The sequence below is a fragment of the Oncorhynchus masou genome, chromosome 31 (genome assembly GCF_036934945.1).
Source record: "Oncorhynchus masou masou isolate Uvic2021 chromosome 31, UVic_Omas_1.1, whole genome shotgun sequence".
NCBI lineage: Eukaryota > Metazoa > Chordata > Actinopteri > Salmoniformes > Salmonidae > Oncorhynchus > Oncorhynchus masou.
This window is the reverse complement of record NC_088242.1, coordinates 38,946,117-38,973,779: the sequence shown is the minus strand read 5'-3', so window position 1 is coordinate 38,973,779 and position 27,663 is coordinate 38,946,117. Positions and strand designations below refer to the sequence as shown.

Genomic DNA, 27,663 nt, shown 5'->3' with positions numbered 1-27,663 from the left:
GACCGTTTTTCGAAATTCTTTCGCTTTTTTGGTCAATTACACATGTGTAAGAACTGTATGAATATACTTTTGTCCAATTTTATTATCATAATTTTTTTTTTTTTTTTTTTTTTTTTAACTTGCGCATTATTGCATGTGTTTTCTCCATTTGCAATATGATTTCATAGGAAGTCAAAAGTCAAAAATTGCAAAATTTCATAAAAAACTTCACACACCCCTAAAAAAGTGCTTTCTGGGCCGTTTTTCGAAATTCTTTAGAATTTTGTGTCAATTACACACGTATAAGAACTGTATCAACATACTTTAGTCATATTTTATTATCATAATTTTTTTTTTTTTTTTTACTTGTGCATAAGGCATATGTTTTGTGGGGGCCAAATGTCATAAGAAATTTGACATGCTCAAAAATCCTGCAGAAATGCAAAATTGACTGGCCTGATGAACTCGGGATGGCCGGGCAGTGATTGTTGTTCCTTTCAATCACTCGTGGTGTTGATTTCATCATGTCCATTTGTTTATGTTTTCTCACTTTTGCAAAGTCACTGTGCATTTGCAATATGGTTAACTGGGCATTCACCATCACAAATTTGTCATGCTATAAAAATCGTGCAGGAATGCCAAATTGACTGGCCCGATGAACTCGGGATGGCTGGGCAGTGATTCTGGTACCTCTCCATCGTTCGTTAGGGTTGATTTCAGAATGTCCATTTGTTGATGTTTTCTCACTCTTGCCAAGTCACTGTGCATTTGCAATATGGTTAACTGGGCATTCACCATCACGAATTTGTCATGCTATAAAAATCGTGCAGGAATGCCAAATTGACTGGCCCAATGAACTCGGGATGGCTGGACAGTGATTCTGGTACCTCTCCATCGCTCGTTTGGGTTGATTTCAGAATGTCACTTTTGGTGATGGTACCTCACTGTTAAAACATATTGCAAATGTTTTCTCACTTTTGCAAAGTCACTGTGCATTTGCCATATGGTTAACTGGGCATTCACCATCACGAATTTGTCATGCTATAAAAATCGTGCAGGAATGCCAAATTGACTGGCCCGATGACCTCGGGATGGCTGGGCAGTGATTCTGGTACCTCTCCATCGCTCGTTAGTGTTGATTTCAGCATGTCACTTTTGGTGATGGTACCTCACCGTTTAAACATATTGCAAATGGACAAGAGTCACCAGCAAGTCACCGTCCATCAGTCAATTTGATATCATTCTGACACCAAACTGATACAAACTGACACCAAACCCACTTTTCCCAACTCGTTTAGTAGCCAAGTATCACATACTTCAGAGCTGGCCCAAAATTCACAATGCCTTCGGGTCAAACCATAAAAAAAAACATAAAACACGTAGTTACGTTCTAGCTGCGGGTCCATTTCTTGTGTTATGTGTAGGCCTAGCTGAGGCGACCCCGAATCCCAAGTTTCGGCTCGATAGGTCATTTGGTGTCCGAGTTTAAACCCTAATTGGTGCTGAAAATCCACTTTTTTCAATTACTTGCTACGGGGTCCTTGAATGAGCTATCGGACAGAAACGTTGGGTTCTGTCTCTATGGGCTGAGACGGTCACAATGCACCTAGTCTTGTTACTCTGGGACATTTCTAAATGTCGACATTTTTGTAATGGTCAAAATGAATTGAAGTCATTGCAAATGTACGAGGCTGTTTCTCGGTCCGAGAACCTTCTAGAGCCACATAACTCACCACGCACTATCAACCTGAGGTCTAGAACAGGATTCTAAAGTTTTGGAACTCTAGGTCTGACGGTTCTTTAAAAGTTCCAACAAGGTTAACTAATGCAGGGAGTGTATGTCTCTACGCACCCCTATGGGTCCCTACTTCCAAGCTGTGTGTGTGTGTGAGATTTAGTTTTCCTTTGAAATTTTATGGGAAAAATGACTGATTGGGGGTTGCCTAATCACATATATGAAGTTTTGGAAAGATCTGATTTTTTTAACCCCTCGAAACAGCCCATGAGACACCAATTATGGCACTTCCGGTTGGCACAGGAAGCTATAACTCAACACACATCCTCATTGGGGTATTCTATTACAGAATCCTGAGTTTTAAGTCTTTACCATAAAAACTGACTGATTTACACAGGGTTGAATGCACTATGTATATCAAACTGCAGGCAGGTTATGGGTATACACTTTTAGGGTGATTATAACCACTTCCGGTTGGTCCAGGAAGCTTAGAATCGACACAGGTAGACCTTATAGTGGCTGATGGACTGGTACCGAAGACAGGTTCATAAGGCATTCATAACCCATATAGGCTCCAGGTTGAATTTAGGGGAGCAGGCAATGTATTCCTATGGGGAGAGAAGTCAATGCAAACTGTTTTTATGTAAACACCTTCTTTTAACTATGAAGGGTTAATGCCACACGGTCAAGGTTAGGCTTGCACAGATCGGGAGGACCTTAGGAACAATCCTGTGTTTGAATTGTCCTTCTAAACCTAACGGTTCCGCCGCTGTTACCCAAAATCAAATGACATTGTGGTGCAGGCTTCATTTTGGGCCTATTTTTCTCATGGTCGCTGCGCTCAGACCGAGCGAGCTACGGTCAAGTGGGGCGCCTCGTTGGACTCGGCACAGTCTGGACACTATGGTGATGCCATTTTTTGTGTTGATTTCAGAATGCCATTTTGGTGATGGTCCCTCTCTGCTTAAACATATTGCAAATTAACAAAAGTCAACTAGCAAGTCAGTGTCCATCAGTCAATTAGATGTCATTCTGACACCAAACTGATACCAATTGACACCAAACCCACTTTTTCCAACTCATTTAGAAGCCAACTATCACATATGTCAGAGCAGGCCCATAATTCACAGCGCCTTTAGTTTAAAACATAATAAAAACGTAAAACACATAGTTACGTTCTAGCTGCGGATCCAGTTTGGACATTATGTGTAGTCCTATGTGATGCGACCCCGAATCCCGAGTTTCGGCTCGATAGGTCATTTGGTGTCTGAGTAAAACCCTAATTGGTGCTGAAAATCCACTTTTTTTCATGCCTTGCTATGGGGTCCTTGAATGAGCTATCGGACAGAAACGTTGGGGTCCGTGTCTATGGGCCGAGCCGGTTTCAATGCACCTAGTCTTGTGTCTCTGAGACTTTTCTAAATGTCGCCATTTTTGTAATGGTCAAAATGAATTGAAGTCATTGCAAATGTACGAGGCTGTTTCTCGGTCCGAGAACCTTCTAGAGCCACCTAATTCACCACGCACTATCAACCTGAGGTCTAGAACAAGTTTCTAAAGTTTCGGAACTCTAGGTCTGACGGTTCTTTTTTAGCTCGAACAAAGCTAACTATTGGAGGCACTGTCAGTCTCTACGCACCCCAATACGTCCCTCCATCCAAGTTGTGTATCTGTGTGATTTAGTTTTGCTTTGAATTTTTATGGGAAAAATGACTGATTTACAGTTCATGGGGGTTACCTAGTCACACATATGAAGTTTTGGAGAGATGTGACTTTTCTAACCCTTCAAAACAGACAGTGTGACCCAATTAAAGGCACTTCCGGTAGGCACAGGAAGCTATAAGTAAACACATGTCTTGACTGACATAGACACTTACAGAATCCTGAGTTTTAAGTCTTTAAGTTGAGAATTGACTGATCTACACAGGGTTGAATGCAGAGTCATTTTCACCTTTGCTGGTGATGTACATCCAAATACCTTTTGGGTCAATTTAACCACTTCCGGTTGCTTCAGGAAGCTTAGAATTGACACAAGTAGACCTCATAGTGGTCTGATGGACTGTCATAGAAGACAGGTTCATAAGGCATTCATAACCCACATAGGCTTCAGGTTGAATTTAGAGGTGAAGGCAATGTATTCCTATGGGGAGAGAAGTCAATGCAAACTGTTTGATATAAACACCTTCTTTTAACTGGTAAGGGTTAATGCCACACGGTCAAGGTTAGGCTTGCACAGATCGGGAGGACCTTAGGAACATTCCTGTGTTTGAATTGTCCTTCTAAACCTAACGGTTCCGCCGCTGTCACCCAAAATCAAATGACGTTGTGGTGCAGGCTTACTTTTGGGCCTACTTTTCTAATGCTTGCTGCGCTTAGACCGAGCGAGCTACGGTCAAGCGGGATATCTCGTTGAACTCGGCACGGCCTTGGGATTATGTTTATGCCATTGCCTGCTCTCTGTGTCTTTAAACACCGCGCTTTGTCACTCCATCCTTGCTGTGTGTGTGTGTGAGAGCTTTTCTTTGACATCTGTTGGGAGAAATGACTGATTTACAGTTCAGGAGGGTTGGTTAATCACACATATGAAGTTTTGAAAAGATCTGACCTTTTCAACCCTTGGATACAGCCACTATGACACAATTTAAGGCACTTCCTGTTGGCACAGGAAGCTATAAATTAACTCATATCCTCATTGGGGTATGCCTTTACAGAATCCTGAGTGTTAAGTCTTTACGTTCAGAACTGAGTTATTTACGGAGGGTTTAGTGAGTGTGTGTTATTTCAGAAAATCATAGAAAATCACAGAAATCTCGCAGAGCTCCGCAGCACACTTTAAAAATATTCGTATGAACACCCTGCAACTGGATCTGTAACTGTTGAAAAAAACCACCTATATTTGAACATCACAAATCTGTCATTGTACGATTTCTCTTAAATGACGATAGATAAATGGCAGATTCTTTTGTTATTGACACCGGAGGCACCTTGACTTTGACGCAAAGTGAAAAAATAATTTCTCTATTTTCATTTTGGACCTTTAATCCCAGAAAAATGGCCATAACTGAAAAACCGTTGAGGCCTAGACGCCATCTTGTTCGGGGCCAACTGCCCATTATGCCAAACCTATGCTCACCAAGTTTCGGCTTCAAAATATTTTCAGTTTTCGAGATAAGGCCCGTCGTGATTCGTGATGTTTTGTCAAATTGCAGTATGATTGCTTATGCCCTCTTGTGGGATTTTCCGGGATAGCGGAAAAATGACCAACATTTGATTATTTTATAAAACGAAAACCGAATGTCCGACAAAGTTCATTTGATGACTTCCCGGTAGGTCTGGCCCTGCTGCTCGGCCCGATGCCGTCCCCGAATTTAACAAATGTTTTCGGACGTCTAGTAAGGGGCGGTACATTTGCAATATGGACTTTTTCACTAACCATACAGAAAATGTCGAAATGTTCCCTTAAGGTATGTCAGGTCTGAAAAAAATCAGCATGGACCAGATTGACGTGCTCTCTCTACTATTTATTGTTTCTGCAGTGTCCTCTAATGTACTTGTCCTCTTGCTCAGTGCACCGGGACCTCCCACTCCTCTTTCTGTTCTGGTTAGAGCCAGTTTGCTCTGTTCTGTGAAGGGAGTAGTGCACAGCATTGTACGAGATCCTCAGTTTCTTGGCAATTTCTCACATGGAATAGCCTTCATTTCTCAGAACAAGAATAGACTGACACGTTTCAGAAGAAAGGACTGTTTCTGGCGATTTTGAGCCAGTACAACAGTTTTCAGCTGTGCTAACATAATTGCAAAAGGGTTTTCTAATAATCAATTAGCCTTTTAAACTTATAAACTTTGTTTGGCTAGCACAACATGCCATTGGAACACAGGAGTGATGGTTGCTGATAATGGGCCTCTGTACATCTATGTAAATATTCCATTAAAAAAATCTGCCGTTTCCAGCTACAATAGTCATTTACAACATTAACAATGTATACACTGTATTTCTGATCAATTTGATGTTATTTTAATGGACAAAAAAGGCTTTTCTTTCAAAAACAAGGACATTTCTAAGTGACCCCAAACTTTTGAACAGTAGTGTCGATAGCCAAGGAAGGCACAAACCCAAGTGCTTGAGATGCCCTCCTCTACCTCATACTATCCCTCAACAATTCCATCCTCAGGCTGCTGCACTGACTGCTGATAGGTCAGTTCAGACAGAGACCTGCCATTTAAGATATTTAATGTACTGTTTTCAGTTTATTTGTGAGCATCCATCCATTCTCTCTTGGAGATTGTATAGAAATATATATATTTTGTGTTTCTTAAATGCAGAGGTGAGTGGCATCAGACATGAGTTATTCTCCTCCAGAGGAGGAGAAGAGGGCAAGTGACCTGGCAGAGGATGCTGAAACCATTCTAATGGTAAGACAACCTGAAAAATATGGAGGGGAAAGAAATGCACACCTGTTAAGACGAGGTGCTGGCTAGCGCTACTCCTGAAAAGGGAAAGGAGAGCCGCACACTGTAGGAGCTCAAATGAAATAATTGAGCAACCAACGTTACGACAGACAAGCGGCGTACTCTGCTGAAGACAGCTTGTCTGTTGCAATAATTGAATAACCAACATTTCATCTATGCTCCTAGAGTATGCAGCTCTCCTTTTTCTTTTTCAACCTGACAAATATACCAGGCCTATAAGAATTTTGCTTTTGACATCATACTTTATTTGCTCTAAAAGGAATTTGACATATGTCCTGATCCAATATGTTTTCCAACTGATCACAAATTTAGGTTAGACTAATTTGGAGAAGTCTAGTAAATCAATGTAACATACACCACAAGTATTTATTTTAGTCAGTTCTAAAGAAACATTATGATATGAAGAAAATGTATTTCAGAAGAACAGAATATGAGTAGATCTACTATATGTCATCTGGCTACGCTCCATGCCATACGCTGTAGACTTGTTCATTTAGCTGACAAGATATGCGTTTAAGTCCCGTGGCATTATTTTATATTATTTTCTAGTAAGAAGAATATAATTGAACATAGAAAGGATATTTTTCACATTCTGGAGCGAGTGCACATACAGTATGAACTGTTGAGCGTAAAAGTGATCATTTGAAACAGGTCCTATACGCTAGACTTAGGGTTATTTGGCAACTTTAGTTGTGAACGATACAAACCTTAGAATTCAAAACATATACGGGCTGCATGATGCAACTATAGGCTATTGATGATCTGATACATTTGCAAAAAAACTTGTGCTCTGTTCCTTGTCTCAGGCGGCACAGCTGTTCTCTCATCAAGTGATCATATGTTCACCCATCAGACATTTCTCAGTTTAATCTTGTTTTTACTAATATGTAAAATGTATTTGATTTAGAATGGCCCATTATTAAATGGTCAGGAACAGGGGCAAGAGGAAAAACACGTCATCCGTATATCGAATAGCGAATGGAGGCCGGGAGCTTTCCTGTAGTTCTGTTCCTTAATGATGCCCGGTAGGCTACTTTGGTGTTAAACGGAGCTATGCCTAATTTGAGCAGCTGAGAAATAAATATAATAACACTTATTTCACACCCACACATCCAATCACTCTTTGAGGAGCATGCTCACACTGCGCAACAGGTGATATTCCATCCAAACTCTGTATGCCGTGGGCTTTCCAACGCTGTTCCTGCAGCTACCGAGTGCTTAATTTGGGAAACCAAGTGAAATCTGCTTGGAAACATCAATAGCAACATGTATTCACAATGACACACATTTCACTAAACCGTTGACAGACCCTCTGCACGCTCAATAAAGGAATAAAGGAGAGAGGAGGAGATGGAAACACATGGTGGTGAGATATTCTGTCTAGCTAAAATGGTAAAATGTCACCCAATTAATTATGAAAATATAACAAATTCAAAATCAAATAAAAATTCACCATAATTGTAAGCCATCCAGTACAATCAATGAAACAACAGCATTGACTAGGGCTGTATGTTCCCTCCTAGACTCTTGGATATAAATTTGAGCGTACAGTGCATTCAGACCCCTTCCCTTACTCCACATTTTGTCACATTAAATGTTTTTCCTCATCAATTTACACACATTACGCCATAATGACAAAGCCAAAACAGGGTTTTATAAATTTTTGCAAATCGTTAACATTTTGTTTTTAAATACCTTATTTACATAAGTATTCAGACCCTATGCTATGAGACTCGAAATTGAGCTCAGGTGCATCCTGTTTCCATTGCTCATCCTTGGCATGTTTCTACAACTTGATTGAAGTCCACCTGTGGTAAATTAAATTGATTGGGCATGATTTGGAAAGGCAAACACCTGTCTATATAATGTTCCACAGTTGACAGTGCATGTCAGAGCAAAAACCAAGCCATGAGGTCGATTGAATTGTCCAAAGAGCTTTGAGACAGCTTTGAGATTCTCGATTGGATTCAGGTCTGGACTTTGACTTGGCCATTCTAACACCTGGATATGTTTATTTTTTAACCATTCCATTGTAGATTTTGCTTTATGTTTTGGATCATTGTCTTGTTGGAAGACAAATCTCCGTCCCAGTCTCAGGTCTTTTGCAGACTCCATCAGGTTTTCTTCCAGAATGGTCCTGTATTTGGCTCCATCCATCTTCCCATCAATTTGAACCATCTTCCCTGTCCCTGCTGAAGAAAAGCAGGCCCAAACCATGATGCTGCCACCACCATGTTTGACAGTGTGTATGGTGTGTTCAGGGTGATGAGCTGTGTTGCTTTTACGCCAAACATAACGTTTTGCATTGTTGCATCTGACCAGAGCACCTTCTTCCACATGTTTGGTGTGTCTCCCAGGTGGCTTGTGGCAAACTTTAAACAACACTTTTTATGGATATCTTTAAGAAATGGCTTTCTTCTTGCCACTCTTCCATAAAGGCCAGATTTGTGCAATATACGACTGATTGTTGTCCTATGGACAGAGTCTCCCACCTCAGCTGTAGATCTCTGCAGTTCATCCAGAGTGATCATGGGCCTCTTGGCTGCATCTCTGATCAGTCTTCTCCTTGTATGAGCTGAATGTTTAGAGGGACGGCCAGGTCTTGGTAGATTTGCAGTGGTCTGATACTCCTTCCATTTCAATATTATCGCTTGCACAGTGCTCCTTGGGATGTTTAAAGCTTGGGAAATCTTTTGTATCCAAATCCGGCTTTAAACTTCTTCACAAGAGTATCTCGGACCTGCCTGGTGTGTTCCTTGTTCTTCATGATGCTCTCTGCGCATTTAACGGACCTCTGAGACTATCACAGTGCAGTTGCATTTATACGGAGACTTGATTACACACAGGTGGATTGTATTTATCATCATTAGTCATTTAGGTCAACATTGGATCATTCAGAGATCCTCACTGAACTTCTGGAGAGAGTTTGCTGCACTGAAAGTAAAGGGGCTGAATAATTTTGCACGCCCAATTTTTCAGTTTTTCATTTGTTAAAAAAGTTTGAAATATCCAATAAATGTCGTTCCACTTCATGATTGTGTCCCCCTTGTTGTTGATTCTTCACAAAAAAATACAGTTTTATATCTTTATGTTTGAAGCCTGAAATGTGGCAAAAGGTCGCAAGGTTCAAGGGGGCCGAATACTTTCGCAAGGCACTGTAAACACAGTTGGGGAAGGGGTAGTTGTTTGGGCTAAATAATAGATGGGCTATCTACAGGTGCAGTAATATGTGAGCTACTCTGACAGCTGGTGCTTGAAGCAGGTTAGGGAGATAAGTGTTTTTAGTTTCCGAAATTTTTGTAGTTCACTCCAGTCATTGGCAGCAGAGAACTGGAATGAGAGGCGGCCAAACGAGGAATTGGCTTTGGGGGTGACCAGAGAGATATACCTGCTGGAGCGCGTGCTACAGGTGGGTGCTGCTATGGTGACCAGCAAGCTGAGATAAGGGGGGCCTTTACCAAGCAGGGTCTTATAGATGACCTGGGGCCAGTGGGTTTGGCGACGAGTACGAATCGAGGGCCAGCCAACGAGAGCGTACAGGTTGCAGTGCTGGGTAGTATATGGGGCTTTGGTGACCAAACAGATGACACTGTGATAGACTGCATCCAATCTATTGAGTAGGGTATTGAGGCATGTTTGTAAATGACATCGCCGAAGTCGAGGATTAGTAGGATGGTCAGTTTTACGAAGGTATGTTTGGCAGCATGAGTGAAGGATGCTTTGTTGCGAAATAGGAAGATAATTCTAGATTTAACTTTGGATTGGAGATGTTTGATGTGAGTCTGGAAGGAGAGTTTACAGTCTAACCAGACACCTAGGTATTTGTAGTTGTCCACATATTCTACATAAGTCAGAACCGTCCAGAGTGGTGATGCTGGATGGGCGGGCAGGTGCAGGCAGCGATCGGTTGAAGAGCATGCATTTAGTTTTACTTGTATTTAAGAGCAGTTGGAGGCCACGGAAGGAGAGTTGTATGGCATTGAAGCTCGTCTGCAGGGTTGTTAACACAGTGTCCAAAGAAGTATAGAAGTATACAGAATGGTGTCGTCTGCGTAGAGGTGGATCAGAGACTCACCAACAGCAAGAGCAACATCATTGATGTATACAGAGAAGAGAATCGGTCCAAGAATTGAACTCTGTGGCACCACCATAGAGACTGCCAGAGGCCTTGACAACAGGTCCTCCGATTTGACACACTGAACTCTATCAGAGAAGTAGTTGGTGAACCCGGTGAGGCAATAATTTGAGAAACACAGGCTATTGAATCTGCCGATGAGGATGTGGTGATTGACAGAGTCGAAAGACTTGGCCAGGTCAATGAATACGGCTGCACAGTATTGCTTCTTATCGATGGCGGTTAAGATATCATTTAGGACCTTGAGCGTGGCTGAGGTGCACCCATGATCAGCTCTAAAACCAGAATGCATAGCGGAGAAGGTGCGGTGGGATTCTAAATGGTCGGTAATCTGTTTGTTGACTTGGCTTTCGAAGACCTTAGAAAGGCAGGGTAGGATTGATATAGGTCTGTAGCAGTTTGGCTCAAGAGTGTCACCCCCTTTGAAGAGGGGGATGACCGCGACAGTTTTCCAATCAATAGGAAACTCAGATGACACGAAAGAGAGGATGAACAGACTAGTAATAGGGGTTGCAACAATTTCGGCAGATCATTTTAGAAAGAAATGGTCCAGATTTTCTAGCCCGGCTGATTTGTAGGGGTCCAGATTTTGCAGCTGTTTCAGAACATCAGCTAGCTGCATTTGGGAGAAGGAGAAACGGGAAAGGCTTGGGCGAGTTGCTGTGGGGGGGTGCAATGCTGTTGACCGTGGTAGGGATAGCCAGGTGGAAAGCATGGCCAGCTGTAGAAAAATGCTTATTGAAATTCTCATTTATAGTGGATTTTTTGGTGGTGACAGAGTTTCCTAAACACTGCTTACTAATCAACTTCCGCGATGCATACAAGGCCCTCCCCCACCTCCCGTTAGGTAAATCTGACTGCGACTCCATTTTGCTCCTCCCCTCCTATCCAGAAACTCAAACAGGATGAACCTGTGACAGTAACTATTCAACGCTGGTCTGACCAATCGGAATCCACGCTTCAAGATTGTTTTGATCACGCTGACTGGGATATGTTCCAGGTAGCCTTAGAGAATAATACAGATTTATACGCTGATTCGGTGATTGAGTTTATAAGGAAGTACATAGGAGATAATGTACCTACTGTGACAATTAAAACCTACCCTAACCAGAAACCGTGGATAGATGGTGGCATTCGAGCAAAACTGAAAGTGCGAACCACCACATTTAAACACATTTACCTGTCACCCTAGACCCACTGCAATTTGCATACCGCCACAATAGGTCCACAGTTGATGCAATCGCCATGACACTGCAATCCCATAAGGACAAGAGGAATACTTATGTAAGAAGGCTGTTTATTGACTACAACTCAGGATTCAACAGAGGGTGGTACGGTCTGCATGATGCATCACCGGGGGCAAAATACTTGCCCTCCAGGACACCTACAACACCTGATGTCACAGAAAGGCTAAAAAGATCCCCAAGGACAACAACCACCTGAGCCACTGTCTGTTCACCCCGCTACCATCCAGAAGGCGAGGACCTCGCCAGTACAGGTGCAGAAAAGCAGGGACCGAGAGACTGAAAAAGAGCTTCTATCTCAAGGCCATCAGACTGCTAAACAGCCATCACTAACACAGAGTCTGCTGCCGACATACAGACTTGAAATCATTGGCCACTCTCACAAATGTTTCACTAGTCACTTTATTATTTCCACTTTAATAATGATGTTTACATATCTTGCATTACTCATCCGAAATGTATATACTGTATTTTATACCATCTATTGCATAGAACTAGAAGCACAAGCATTTTGCTACACTCGCAATAACATCTGCTAACCATGTGTATGTGACCAATAACATTTGATATGAGGAAATTTGGGGAAATAGGGACATGTCTGTCTATTTTGCCAAATTGCTCAAAATTTCTGTATTTTAATGGTTTGAAGTTCAACACCATTTTAATCACGATAACCTATTATTGCTAATGATGTAAGTTTGGGCAGTGTACAATGCTGTTACCAATTGCTGGTAGTTATAACGTCAACAACAACACCAAAAATGACTCATGAACTCTGAGGTCATCCGATGGTTTCCTATCGGGGAAATATAGGTATGTCTGGTTATTTCACAGAATATCTCGCAATGTGAATATTTAGATTTTTCAAGTCAGACACCATTTTAAATCAGGAGAATTTCCTCTTTGTAATTATGTACACCTGGCCAGCACCCGCAGTTGTCATCGATCACTAGACCAGAAATAGTCATAAGTTTTCATTTTCCCTACTTCCTCATTACACAGACATAAGCACAGTTGACACCATCGAGGTGCGGATGTTTACTTTCTACACAAGTTATTTTTTCCCAGTTTCATCATAAGAACAGATTGCAGTTATAAAATAAAAAAGGGATGCATTTTCTTGTGCCATTTAGGAGAAATTGAATTCTAAGCATCACTCCAGTCAGAAGAGGCTCTGCGAAGGTCCGTTTCAATTCATTTGCTATGGCCTCACGCTAGCGTTCGTGCTCAGCCAACGTTCTTTTGCCATTTTTCAGCCTTGGGTGAATTTGGACTTTTCTATTGTCCAGCTTAACCTTAGGTTCCCTTGAAATCCAACTCTCTCCACCAGTATCTCCTTGAGAAATACATGTTTGTGTGATGTTACCGGACTGAATTTTATAGCTAGATTGATGCATTTTATGGTGTGGTTCGGGGCCAAAAATCAACAACCACACACACTACCATGTCAACAATCTGCATATCTAGCTTTAGCCAGCTAATGTTAGCCAGTTTTAATAAATGCATTGGGCATCTTGTGGGGTTTGTACAGTGTAGCGACATGATGTAGCTATCGTTAGATTACTTTGAGTACAAAACAGTCCAAATATAGATGTTAGCTAGCTAAGTAGCAGTGTTAGCTAGCTTGAACATTGAACACACTAAGGTTAAAAACACAACAACCCTTATCTACCAGTCCATGAGAACAGTGGCCATTTCACTCCATTTGCCACCTTTCAAAATGAATTCCAATGTTTATCTGGTTTATGGTCATGAGCAGTCTTCTTCTCACTTTTTTTTCTCTTTTGCGGTCTTGTTGATTCAGATCTAAGAATGATGTTTGTTAATGTCAACATTTTCTGTAAACATTGTCCCTACTACCAGGACAGTTTATCTGAAAACAACATCATCCAGGTGCTTACCCTCTTAAAGACTCCGCCTCCATCTCTGTAGACTCTACCTCTTGCAGGTGTTTATAGGCGGGGCCAGCAACCCTTGGTCCTCGAGAGATTGGCAGGGTCCTGAAGTGATGAGTGTCCTGGTGTCTTTGGGCTGGACTGAGGGACAGGGAGCTACTCCTGGAATGAGCAATGTAAAATAATACGTGACAGAAACAGAAAACATTGAAATGGGTCACAAATGGGTAATCTTATTTGAAGATAAAAATATTTATTTTCCTGTTGTGAAGCCATCAGTGTGATTTTCATGTTAGCTGCTAACTCTGTTAAACTGTAAATCAAACGGGAATGTCCCGTTTCTGACTGCTTTTAGAGATGCAGATAAGGGCCTTTGTGTCTGGTACCGGAGCCTAGATGCATATTAACATATTTATTACCAACTGCAATCATCATCAATCTTTTTTACATTCCATGAAAGCGCTGTTTATATTGTGCCATATTTGTACATTTTACTTGGCTGCATCCACTTCTGTAGACTGGAGTGGCCCATTTAAACAAGCGGGGCAGGAAGAACAAGAGAAGATGTTCTACTGCATGAGTACCTGAAGCTTTTCCCTTTAGGGAGTGCTCTGTTGAGAGCCGGTGGAGCTGCTGTTGGTGCGCCAGCTGACAGACTGCTGCACCCTTGAGGAGGGGAGAACCCATGAGATTTGTAGCACTGCAGTGAAAGACAAAAATACCTAATAAGGACATGAGTTGAGGAAAGTAGGAAGTATATATTAGGACCACATTGAGTTCAGTGTACGTAATATAAACAAACTGAATACACCTACAGTATGCACACAAGCCCACATACACACAAATATTTACACACACACGGCCCATTGCGGAGCCGTAGATAATACTCAATTATGCTCAAAGAGATATTCAACGTCTGCTTTTTTACCCATTCACCAATAGGTGCCCTTTGCGAGCATTGAAAAACCTCGCTGGTCTTTGTGTTTGAAATTCAATGCATGACTGAGGGACCTTATAATATTAATTTAATCCATTTCAAATTCAGTCTAACAACAAATTGTGGAAAAAGTCATTTTCTATTCACACCCCTTGACGTTTTCCACATTTTGTGTGTTACAGACTGAGTTTAAAATAGATTAAATTGAGATGATTACACCTAATCACAATACCCCATAATGTCAGTGGAATTGTGTTTTTCAATTTTTAATGTATAAAAAATAAAAAGTTGAAATGTCTTGAGTCAAAGAGTATTCACTCCCTTTGTTATGGCAAGCCTAAATAAGTTCAGGAGTAGGGATTTGCTTAACAAGTTACATAATAAGTTGCATGGACTCACTCTGTTTGCAATAATATTGTTCAAAATTATTTATGAATGAGTACCTCGTCTCTGTACCCCACACATATAATTTTCTATAAGGTCCCTCAGTCGAGCAGTGAATTTCAAACACAAGGACCAGAGGTTTTCCAATGATCGCAAAGAAGGGCACCTATTGGTAGATATGTAAAAAAAGCAGACATTGAATATCCCTTTGAATATGTTGAAGTTACTAATTACACTTTAGATGGTGTGTCAATACTGCCAGTCACTACAAAGACACAACTCATTTGCCGGAGAGGAAGAAACCGCTCAAGGATTTCACCATGAGGCCAAACAAACCAGGGACAGAGTTTATTGGCTGTGAGAGGAGAAAGCTGGATCAATCAACAACATTGTTTTTAATCCAAAAATCTAACCTAATTGAAAGAGTGAAAAGAAAGAAGCCTGGACAGAATACAAATATTCCAAAACATGAATCCTGTTTGAAACAAGGCACTAAAGTAATACTGAAAAAAATGTTGCCAAGCAATGCTTAAACTTAAACTTTTAAAATTTTAAACACTTAAACTTTTTGCCCGGGATACAAAGTGCTTTGTTTGTGGCAAATCCAATTCAACACATTACAGAGTATTGCTCTCCCTAATTTCAAGCATGGTGGTGACTGCATAATGTTATGCATTTGCTTGTAATCATTAAGTACGGGGGAGTTTCAGGATGAAAAATAAATGGAATGGAGTTAATTAAGCACAGACAAAATCCTACTGGAAATCCTGGTTCAGTGTGATTTCCACCAGACACTGGGAGATGAATTCACATTTCAGCAGGTCAATAACCTAAAACACAAGGCCAAATCTACACTGGAGTTACTTACCAAGAAGACATTGAATGTTCCTGAGTGGCCGAGCTACAGTTTTGATTTAAATCTACTTGAAAATTTAGAAATGATCAACAACCAATTTGAAAGAGCTAGAAGAATTTAGAATAGAGTAATTGGCAAATGTTGCCCAATCCAGGTGTGGAAAGCTCTTAGAGACTTACCCAGAAAGACTCACAGCTGTAATCGCTCCCAAAGGTGCTTCAACACATGGGTGTGAATACTTATTTTATTTTACATTTGTCTCTATTTAATTTAATAAATTAGAAATCATTTCCAAAAACATGTTTTCAATTTGTTATTATGGAGCATTGTGTGTAGATGGATGAGATTTTTATTTATTTTCAATTCAGCAACAAAATGTGGAATAAGAATAATAAGGGTATGAAAACTTTCTGAAGTCACTCAGCAGAAAAATAAGCAATAGTCCTGAGTCACTCTAGGAGATGTTCCCCCATGATAAATGCCTCCTTCAGCCCAGGCAGAGTGATTTGATTAGACTTTCCATTAAAAAATAGATTAACAGTTGCCACTTCCTGACTACACTCGCTGTCATGGAACTCTTCCAATTTATATTGCGCAAGTGAACAGCAAACCTGGTTTCAAAAAAACATATAAAGCAACACCTCATAGCACAACACCTCTTTCTCATGTGACCTACTTGTTGTGAGCATTTACCGACATGCATGTTCCACAGATTTATTTTTTCTTTAACTAGGCAAGTCAGATAAGATCAAAGTCTTATTTACAATGACAGCCTAGGAACTGTGGGTTAACTGCCTTGTTCAGTGGCAGAACAAAATATTTTTACCTTGTCAACTCGGGGATTCGATCTAGCAACCTTTCAGGTATAGGCCCAATGCTCTAAGCACTAGGCTACCTGCCTCCTGATATATAAACGCACACTGCAGGTTAATGTTTTAAATGTATGTAAATTCTAAAGTCTTTTGTCTGTAATGTCTTTTTTGTTTTGTCGGACCACAGTCAGTAAGACTAGCTGTCAACATTGGTGTCGGATAATGGTGATCCTAATAAATCAAATAAATCACAGTACTTTCTACAGCGGTCAGTAATTAATCCCAGACAGGATTACATTTATGGATTCCTAAAGAATCTCTCTTTTCCTGGATCAAAATTAGAACCATTTACTTATAACAAGGGCCTCTGTACTGGGAGCTTTAACTTCTTGACGCACCCATCCCTTTAGCGGGATCACACCCACTGAATTGCAGGGCGCCAAATCCAAATTAAAATACTAAAAATATTTAATTTTCATGAAATTACAAGTGCAATATAACAAAACACAGCTTAGCTTGTTGTTAATCCACCTAGCCTGTCAGATTTCAAAAAAGCTTTTCGGCGAAAGCATAACAAGCGTTTATGTAAGGACATCTCTCTCAGTAGACAAAACTATTACAAACACTAGCAGCCAAGTAGATTGGTCACGAAAGTCAGAATAGGAATAGATTAAATCGCTTACCTTTGATGATCTTTGGATGTTTGCACTCATGAGACTCCCAGTTACACAATAAATGTTCCTTTTGTTCCATAAAGATTATTTATGGAACAAAATACCTCAATTTGTTTGGCGCGTTATGTTCAGAAATCCACAGGCTCAGGCGGCCACGACATTGCAGACGAAAATTCCAAATAGTATCCGTAATGTCTACAGAAACATGTCAAACATTTTTTATAATCAATCCTCGGGTTGTTTTTAAAATATATAATGAATAATAAATCAACTGAGACTGTCGCTTTTTCAATAGGACAGGGAAAGACAATGGCTGCCTCACTCTGTTGCGCAAGCAAAACTCTGCGCTCACCCAGCTATCCACTGACGCGATATTTTTCTCGCGATATTTTTCAAAATAAAAGCCTAAAACTATGTCTAAAGACTGTTGACACCTTGATGAAGCGATAGGAAAAGGAATCTGGTTGATATCCCTTTAAAATGGAGGCAAGGCATCCAATGGAACAGGGAGCTTTCAGGAAAAACAGCACTTCCTGGTTTGATTTTCCTCAGGTTTTTGCCTGCAATATCAGTTCTGTTATACTCAGAGACAATATTTTGACAGTTTAGAGAAACTTTAGAGTGTTTTCTATCCTAAGCCTGCAATTATATGCATATTCTAGTTTCTGGGCCTGAGAAATAGGCAGTTTCAAATGGGTACGTTTTTTAGCCAAAAACGAAAATCCTGCCCCCTACACTCAAGAAGCTAAGAATTCACACAAGAAGCAGTGCAATGCCCCAAAGCCTCCTGAACAGAGTATAACAGCAGATACTGTTATTCCAGGGACTGAAGTTCCCAAGATGGTCAGCCTCTGATCTTACTGTCAGTAATTAAAGCGATTGGATGTGACTTAGGTAGTGTCTCAAATAGAACCCTATTCATTATATAGTGCACAATGAATAGAGTAGTGCAAAAGTAAGTAGGATGTTATTTGGGACTCCCTCTGAGTCTATTCAGATCTCTCATTCCTCATAAGATATCTCACTCTTCTCGTTCTTTGCACCCTTGACTCCAGTAGTGACCTGTTACAACTTGTGCTCCATCGGCACAGGAAAACTGGATAATTTTGACCACCCTCTCACAAACTCTGCTGGGGGGAACGGGACACCGAGGAGGTGGTCATTGTCATTTGACTCTCTCCGGCACAATTGCAGTAACCTTCTTAAGAGTAATGTAACATGAGTATTTTTTCTGCGTCTCGCCACTGCCAACAGCAACACTTGTTTTATACAAGTTACGACGCTCCAGATACTCAACTAGTCTAAAGAAGGCCAGTTTAATTGCTTCTATGTGACTATATAGATATTACATTTAAAAAATCTGCTGTTTCCAGCTACAATACTCATTTACAACATTAGCAATGTCTACACTGTATTTCTGATCAATTTGATGTTATTTTAATGGACAACGCATTTCTTTAAAAAACAAGAAAATTTCCAAGTGACCCCAAACTTTTGAATGGTAGTGTATATTCATTCATCTGCTTTTCATATTGATGTACTGTTCACAGTGTCAGAGGCAGGATTGCAATCGGTGTCACAGTAGTCTGTTCTGCACACATGACTAGAAGGTGTGAGAACAAAATTACAAGATTATGTAATAAAGCTGTTTATGCATCAGATAAGGTTTTATGAGTACTCTCTTGTCTGTGGGTTAAATTGGGCCTCTGAGGCTTGAGCTGGCAGTTGACTTGGTGATAAAACCTAAAGACCGCATTCCAGAGATGAGATGTGGTGGGTGTAACCAAGATAGAGATGCTGGAGGAATAGAACAAAACCCTCATTGTCTCAAAATCATCATGGCATCTGGGAAACTAAGCCGAGGTGTTGTTAAAACAATACTGAGTGCAGATAACCACAGAATGAACCCAGGATGGCTTGTGTTGGACCCCAATCAGCAATGGGAAGCGTGGAAACAGCCATGACTAAGCATTTTTAGTGTCAGCTATATACGAACTCTGCATTGTCTGTAAAGGTTAAGCTCTTGGCCACACACCTTAGAGTGTGCGGTTGACAGCTTCATTATTGCAATAATTAAATCAATATTAAATAAAGATGATTGTTTGAAGAAAGGACAGTCTCGCTCACTTGATTCAAATATTCCACCACAGAGGTCATAAATCTATGAGATTAAATGTTTCGCTGGATACGTCTGTAATTGCCACTTGTGGCACTTCCTCTCTCACACAATCTGTCAAATTTAATTGTAGGACCTGCAAAACAAACATTCCATTCTATACTGAGAAAAATATAAACAATTTCAAAGATTTTACTGAGTTACAGTTCATATAAGGAATTCATTAGACCCTATTCCATGGATTTCACATGTCTGGGAATACAGAAATGCATATGTTTGTCACAGATACATAAGAAAAAGGTTTCAGAAACCAGTCAGTATCTGGTGTGACCACTATTTGCCTCATGCAGCGCGACACATCTCCTTCGCATAGAGTTGATCAGGCTGTTGATTGTGGCCTGTGGAATGTTGTCCCATTCCTGTTCAATGGCGGAGCGAAGTTGCTGGATATTGGCGGTAACTGGAACATGCTGTCATACATGTTGATACAGAGCATCCCAAACATGCTCAATGGGTGACATGTCTGGTGTGTATGCCGGCCATGGAAGAAATCTTCAGCTTCCAGGAATTGTGTACAGATCCTCATTACATTATTATAATGCTGAAACACGAGGTAATGGTGGCGGATGAATAGCACGACAATTGGCCCCAGGATCTCGTCACGGTATCTCTGTGCATTAAAATTCTCTAAAACGATGTTGGAGGCAGCTTATGGTAGAGAAATGAACATTTAATTCTCTGGCTGTCACGCCTTGGTCATTGTATTTTGTGTTTTCGTTATATATTTGGTTAGGCCTGGGTGTGACATGGGTTTATGTATTGTATTTTCGTATTGGGGTTTGTAGTATTTGGGATTGTAGCTGATTAGGGGTGTGTGTTAAATAGGTTTGGCTGCCTGAGGCGGTTCTCAATCAGAGTCAGGTGATTCTCGTTGTCTCTGATTGGGAACCGTATTTAGGTAGCCTGGGTTTCGCTTTGTATTTCGTGGGTGATTGTTCCTGTCTCTGTGTTAGTGTTCACCAGTCAGGCTGTAATAGGTTTCACGTTCCGTTTTGTTGTTTTGTATTTATTCGTTATTTCATGTATAGCTTCGTTATTTGTTTTCACTATTAAAACATGAGTAACAAACACGCTGCATTTCTGTCCGACTCTCTTTCGACAAACGAAGAACGTCGTTACAGAATCACCCACCATACACGGACCGAGCAGCGTGTCAACAGGCAGGAGCAGCCCTAAGAGGAGCAGCCCAAAGAGGAGCCGCGTATTAAGGATTTCTGGACATGGGAGGAAATCCTTGACGGGAGAGGACCCTGGGCTAAACCAGGGGAGTGTAGCCTCCCAAAGGTGCAGCAGGCGAAGAGGAAACAGGAGCTGGAAGGAAAAGGACCCTGGGCTCAGCCTGGTGAATATCGCCGCCCTAAGGAGGAACTAGAAGCGGCTGAAGCGGACAGGCGCTGGTATGAGGAGGCAGCACGGCGACGTGGATGGAAACAGGAGCAGCCCAGAATGGAGTACAGAATGGATATTACGACGTGGGAAGAAATAGACAGGTGGGCGGCCGACCCAGAGAGAGTGCCGGAGCCCGCCTGGGATTCTCTGGAGCAGTGCGAAGAGGGCTATAAAAAAAAATCTTGGGGGGGGGCTCAGAGGGGGAGTGGCTGAGTCAGGAGACAGACCTGAGCCAACTCTCCCTGTTTATCGTGAAGAGCCAAGGAGGAGACCAGAATCGGTGTTGGAGGTGAGCGAAGCAGAGACTGTGAAGGAGTTAATGGGGAAATTGGAGGAGAAATTAATGAGGGAGTTGCAGTTTGGTGCTTTAGGTACAATATTCGTCCGACGGAGCGTGTCGGGGATTTAATGGCACCTGGGTCAGCGCTCCATACTAGTCCTGAGGTGCGTGTTAGTCGGCTGGTGAAAAATGTGCCAGCCTCACGCACTAAGCCTCCTGTGTACCTACCTAGCCTTGCACGTCCTGTGCCAGTCCTGCTCTCAGGCTCTCCAGTACACCTTCACGGTCCAGTCCATCCTGTGCCACCTTCACACTAGTCCTCCGATGGTAGCTCCCCGCACCAGGCTTCCTGTGCCTGTCCTCTATCCAGTACCACCTCCACACCCCAGCCCTCCGGTAGCAGTTCCCCGCACTAGGCTTCATGTGCGTGTCCTTGGCCAAATACCACCAGTGCCAGCACCACGCATCAGGCCTTCAGTGCGCCTCGCCTGTTCAGCGCAGCCAGCGCTTTCTCCCTCTCCTACGCTGTCGGAGTCTCCCGCCTGTTCAGCGGTTCTAGAGCCTTCCTCCTCTACAGCGCTGCCGGAGCCTCCTGCCTGTATGGAGCAGCTAGAGCTGCCAGTTTGCATGGAGCAGCCAGAGCTGTCAGTCTGCTTAGAGCAGCCAGAGATGTCAGTCTGCATGGAGCAGCTAGAGCTGCCAGTCTGCATGGGGCAGCCAGAGCTGTCAGTCTGCTTGGAGCAGCTAGAGTTGCCAGTGTGCATGGAGTTGCCAGTCTGCATGGAGCTGCCAGTCTCCAAGGAGCTGCCAGTCTGCATGGAGCAGCTAGAGCTGCCAGTCTGCAAGGAGCTGCCAGTCTGCATGAAGCAGCCAGAGCTGCCAGTCTGCATGGAGCAGCTAGAGCTGCCAGTCTGCATGGAGCTGCCAGTCTGCATGGAGCAGCCAGAGCTGCCAGTCTGCCTGGAGCAGCCAGAGCCGCCAGTCAGCATGGAGCAGCCAGAGCCGCCAGTCAGCATGGAGCAGCCAGAGCCGTCAGTCTGCATGAAGCAGCCAGAGCCGTCAGTCTGCCAGGATCTGCCAGTCAGCCAGACTCTTCCAGATCCGCCAGTCAGCCAGACTCTTCCAGATCCGCCAGACAGTCAGACTCTTCCAGATCCGCCAGTCAGCCAGACTCTTCCAGATCCGCCAGTCAGCCAGACTCTTCCAGATCCGCCAGACAGCCAGACTCTTCCAGATCCGCCAGACAGCCAGACTCTTCCAGATCCGCCAGACAGCCAGACTCTTCCAGATCTGCCAGTCAGCCAGACTCTTCCAGATCTGCCAGTCAGCCAGACTCTTCCAGATCTGCCAGTCAGCCAGACTCTTCCAGATCTGCCAGTCAGCCAGACTCTTCCAGATCTGCCAGTCAGCCAGACTCTTCCAGATCTGCCAGTCAGCCAGACTCTTCCAGATCTGCCAGTCAGCCAGACTCTTCCAGATCTGCCAGTCAACCAGACTCTTCCAGATCCGCCAGTCAGCCAGACGCTTCCAGATCTGCCAGTCAGCCAGACTCTTCCAGATCCGCCAGTCAGCCAGACTCTTCCAGATCCGCCAGACAGCCAGACTCTTCCAGATCCGCCAGTCAGCCAGACTCTTCCAGATCTGCCAGTCAGCCAGACTCTTCCAGATCCGCCAGTCAGGCAGACTCTTCCAGATCTGCCAGTCAGCCAGACTCTTCCAGATCTGCCAGTCAGCCAGACTCTTCCAGATCTGCCAGCCAACCAGACTCTTCCAGATCCGCCAGACAGCCAGACTCTTCCAGATCCGCCAGACAGCCATACTCTTCCAGATCCGCCAGTCAGCCAGACTCTTCCAGATCCGCCAGACAGCCAGACTCTTCCAGATCCGCCAGTCAGCCAGACTCTTCCAGATCTGCCAGTCAGCCAGACTCTTCCAGATCCGCCAGTCAGGCAGACTCTTCCAGATCCGCCAGTCAGCCAGACTCTTCCAGATCTGCCAGTCAGCCAGACTCTTCCAGATCTGCCAGTCAGCCAGACTCTTCCAGATCTGCCAGTCAACCAGACTCTTCCAGATCTGCCAGTCAACCAGACTCTTCCAGATCCGCCAGTCAGCCAGGATCCGCCAGTCAGCCAGGATCTGCCAGATCTGCTAGTCAGCCAGGATCCGCCAGTCGGCCAGGATCTGCCAGTCAGCCAGGATCCGCCAGTCAGCCAGGATCTGCCAGTCAGCCAGGATCCGCCAGTCGGCCAGGATCCGCCAGTCAGCCAGGATCCGCCAGTCAGCCAGGATCTGCCGGATTCAACTACCTGGCTGGGCTTCATCTCAGTACTGGGCTTCTTCTCAGTACTGGGCTGCCTCTCAGTGCTGGGCTGCCCCTCAGTCCCGAGCTGCCCCTAAGTCCCGAGCTGCCCCTCAGTCCCGAGCTGCCCCTCATTCCCGAGCTGCTCCTCAGTCCCGAGCTGCCCCTCAGTCACGAGCTGTTCCTCTGTTATGTAGGGTTCTGGGTGAGGACTATTCGGCCATGGTCGGCGGCGAGGGTGGATCATCCCAGGATGCGAAGGGGAGGAACAATGACATTTATGAAGTGGGGTCCACGTCCCGAGCCGGAACCGCCACCATGGACAGACGCCCACCCGGACCCTCCCTATGGTTTTGAGGTGCGTTCGGGAGTCCGCACCTTAGGGGGGTTCTGTCACGCCTTGGTCATTGTATTTTGTGTTTTCGTTATATATTTGGTTAGGCCAGGGTGTGACATGGGTTTATGTATTGTATTTTCGTATTGGGGTTTGTAGTATTTGGGATTGTAGCTGATTAGCGGTGTGTGTTAAATAGGTTTGGCTGCCTGAGGCGGTTCTCAATCAGAGTCAGGTGATTCTCGTTGTCTCTGATTGGGAACCGTATTTAGGTAGCCTGGGTTTCGCTTTGTATTTCGTGGGTGATTGTTCCTGTCTCTGTGTTAGTGTTCACCAGTCAGGCTGTAATAGGTTTCACGTTCCGTTTTGTTGTTTTGTATTTATTCGTTATTTCATGTATAGCTTCGTTATTTGTTTTCACTATTAAAACATGAGTAACAAACACGCTGCATTTCGGTCCGACTCTCTTTCGACAAACGAAGAACATCGTTACACTGGCAACAGCTTTGGTGGACATTCCTGCAGTCAGCATGCCAATTGCATGGTCCCACAAAACTTGAGACATCTGTGGCATTGTGTTGTGTGACAAAACTGCACATTTTAAAGTGGCCTTTTAATGTCCACAGCACAAGGTGCACCTGTGTAATGAACATGCTGTTTAATCAGCTTCTTGATATGCCACACCTGTCAGGTGGATGTACTATCTTGGCAAATAAGAAATGTTCACTAACAGGGCTGTAAACAAATTTGAGAGACGTGGAGAGAAATAAGCATTTTGTGTAGTTACACAGAAAAATATAGTTATTTGAAATCCATTACTTCACTGCAAAATCTGCAGAGCTGAGATGGTTGTATGCCCCATATACAGTACATAATATTCTGTGGTGGCAAGAATTATGTTTAATAATATAAATTGAAATACTTTAAGGTTAAATCAAGTGTTGTTTTATGTATCAGTTCATAAACCACGTGCCATGGAATCTGAACATCGAAAATCTCTTCCCAGCTATTTTGCAACTTCTATTGCACCGCTGTCAACATTTTGGTCCTCGGATGAAACTGGTATATTTGTTTATTTACTTAAACTTATTGAAGCTTTTAGTGAGAGGTTTAATACTTTAATATTAAATGAATAATTTTTGCCACACTAACTCGTATTCATTATATAAATATGCAAGTTTAATTTTGTCTGGCTTACCGTTCCAAATAAAGTGAATCATTTTTTGCTCAAATAATTATAAAAAACAAATTGTTTGTCTAGGCAGGGCCATAAGTAAATTGTGATATGACTAGTTAATCAGTGTGATCCTCTCCATGGTTGCAAGATGATAACTTTCAATAGAAATGTGTTTATTTATTTTTGATGGGATATGAATACCAAGTATGTCTACTTGGCCATCAGACTATTTATTGGTGAATAATAATCATTTCTATTGACCCCAAAACAATCTGAAACTCAACCAAAACAAATAGCATATGCATACAACAAGTTTGGAGTCACAAGCTTGATGTACAGTGCCTTCGTAAAGTATTCAGACTCCTTGACTTTTTACACATTTTGTTATCTTACAGCCTTACATGGTGACCAGACCGATTGCTCGTGTGCGTCCACATGGCAAGTTGATTTTATTCCTCCACACTAGACACAATCAGGACACGCAGGTTAAAATATTAAAACGAAATCTGAACCAACTATCTGAATTTGGGGACAGGTCGATAAGCAAATATTAATGGAAATTTAGCTAGCTAGCTTGCTGTTGCTGGCTAATTTGTTCTTTAATATAAACCTTAGATTGCATTTCAGGTAAAATAACACAAGGTCCTCTACTCCGACAATGAATCCACATATAAAAGGGTAAACCAAGTTTGTTTCTAGTAATCTCTCCTCCTTCAGTCTTCTTCTTATTCTTTGGACTTTATATGGCGGTTGGCAACCAACTTCAAGGTGCATTACCACCACCAGCTGGACTAGAGTGTGGACCTCAGTTCATCATTTAATCACCCACTTGAGAATATGCTCCTAAAAACCAATGAGGAGATGTGCGGCGGGACTTGCAGCGAGTCAAGTTTCACAAATAGAACCAAGTTCTGTTTTAGCGACTGGCTACGCAGACTCATGCGATCAGTGTGGGTACAATGATCGAATAACATGTATGTGTAAATATATTTTGCAATTCTTGCGCACGCGACGCAAGTGGTGTGGTCAGCATGTTATTCTAAAATTGATTAAATTGTTGTTTTTTTCCCTCATCAATCTATACACAATCCTAATAATGACAAAACAAAAAGAGGTTATGATTTTGCAAATGTATAAGTATTCAAACCCTTTACTCAGTACATTGTTGCAGCACCTTTGGCAGCGAACACATCACTGAGTCTTCTTGGGTATGACTCTACAAGGTTGACAGACCTATATTTAGGTAGTTTCTCCAATTCTTCTCTATAGATCCTCTCAAGCTCTGTCAGGTTGGATGGGGATCGTCGCTGCACAACTAGTTTCAGGTCTCTCCAGAGATGTTCGATTGTGTTCAAGTTCGGGCTCTGGCTGGGCCACTCAAAGACATTCAGAGATACTCCTGCGTTTTCTTGTCTGTGTGCTTAGGGTTGTTGTCCTGTTGGAAGGTTAAACTTTGCCCCAGTCTAAGGCCCTGAGTGCTCTGGAGCAGATTTTCATCAAGGATCTCTCTGTACTTTGCTCTGTTCTTCTTTGCCTCGATCCTGACTAGTTTCTCAGTCCCTACCATGCTTCACCGTAGGGATGGTACCAGGTTTCCTCCAGCCGTGGCGCTTGGCATTCAGGCCAAATAGTTCCATCTTGGTTTCTTCAGACCAGAGGATCTTGTTTCTCATGGTCTGAGAGTCTTTGGGTGCCTTTTGGTAAACTCCAAGCGGGCTGTCATGTGCCTTTTACTGAAGAGTGGCTTCCTTCTGGCCATTCTACCATAAAGGCCTGTTTGGTGGTGCTGCAGAGATGGTTGTCCTTCTGGAAGGTTCTCCGATCGCCACAGAGGAACTCTTGAGCTCTGTCAGAGTGACCATAGGTTTCTTGGTCATCTTCCTGACCAAGGCCTTTATCCCCCGATTGCTCAGTTTGCTCAGCTCTAGGAAGAGTCCATTCTTCCATTTAAGAATGATGGATCCCACTGTGTACTTGGTGTCCTTCAATGCTGCAGAAATGTTTTGCTACTCTTCCCCAGACCTGTGTCTCAACACAATCCTGTCTCGGAGCACTACGGACAATTCTTTCGACCTCATGGCTTGGTTTTTGATCTGATATGCACTGTCAACTGTAGAACCTTGTATAGACAGGTTTGCCTTTCCAAATCCTGCCCAATCAATTTAATTTAACAAAGGTGTAATCCAATAAAGTTGCCTGATATTGGCAGGAACTGGAACACGCTGTCGTACACTTTAATCCAGATCATCCCAAATATGCTCAAGGGGTGACATGTCTGGTGAATATACAGGCCATGGAAGAACTGGGACATTTCCAGCTTCCTAGAATGGTGTACAGATCCTTGCGACATGTGGCCATGCATTATCATGCTGAAACATGAGGTGATGGTGGCAGATGAATGGCATGACAATGGGCCACAGAATCTTGTCGTGGTATCTCTGTGCATTCAAATTGCCATCATTAAAATTATATTTTGTTCATTGTCCGTAGCTTATGCCTGTCCATACCATACTTCAGGGACGCATGTGGCAGCTCCCTTATGATCGATGAGAATTTTCATAGGTCAAATGGACAGTCACTTACTAGACGTCCGCGGGTGCTATTAAAATAGGCCGGAGACTCAGCTCACCCCCCCAAGGCCTGATCTTCCAGAAAGTCAACAAATAAAGTCTCCAGGACACTAGGTTTATAAACAGAAAAAAAAGAAAATTCCACCAGATGGTGACTGACTGTATAATGCAAATGGACATTTCATAACCAAATGGACATGGCTGTAAATGGAACAGACTTCAAAGACAAAACTCGATGAGCACAGGGGTGGCCAAATGTACTTTTAGCCCAGAAACAAGATTGCATCGAGGCCACAACTTTCTTTTTGAATTAATGA

The 27,663-nt window shown here is 42.8% G+C and overlaps 1 protein-coding gene across 1 annotated transcript in view; it reads right to left on the bottom strand.

Annotated features, from left to right (window-relative positions):
* The window catches only part of LOC135524945 (pro-neuregulin-3, membrane-bound isoform-like), a 356,815-nt gene that overhangs the window by 15,255 nt on the left and 313,897 nt on the right, over positions 1-27,663 (bottom strand). Inside the window, exons 10-11 of the mRNA XM_064952775.1 lie at positions 14,043-14,124; positions 13,465-13,620 (exon numbers count right to left, since the gene is read on the bottom strand). Coding sequence (XP_064808847.1) covers positions 13,465-13,620; positions 14,043-14,124 — 238 coding nt within the window. The remainder of the gene's footprint in view (positions 1-13,464; positions 13,621-14,042; positions 14,125-27,663) is intronic.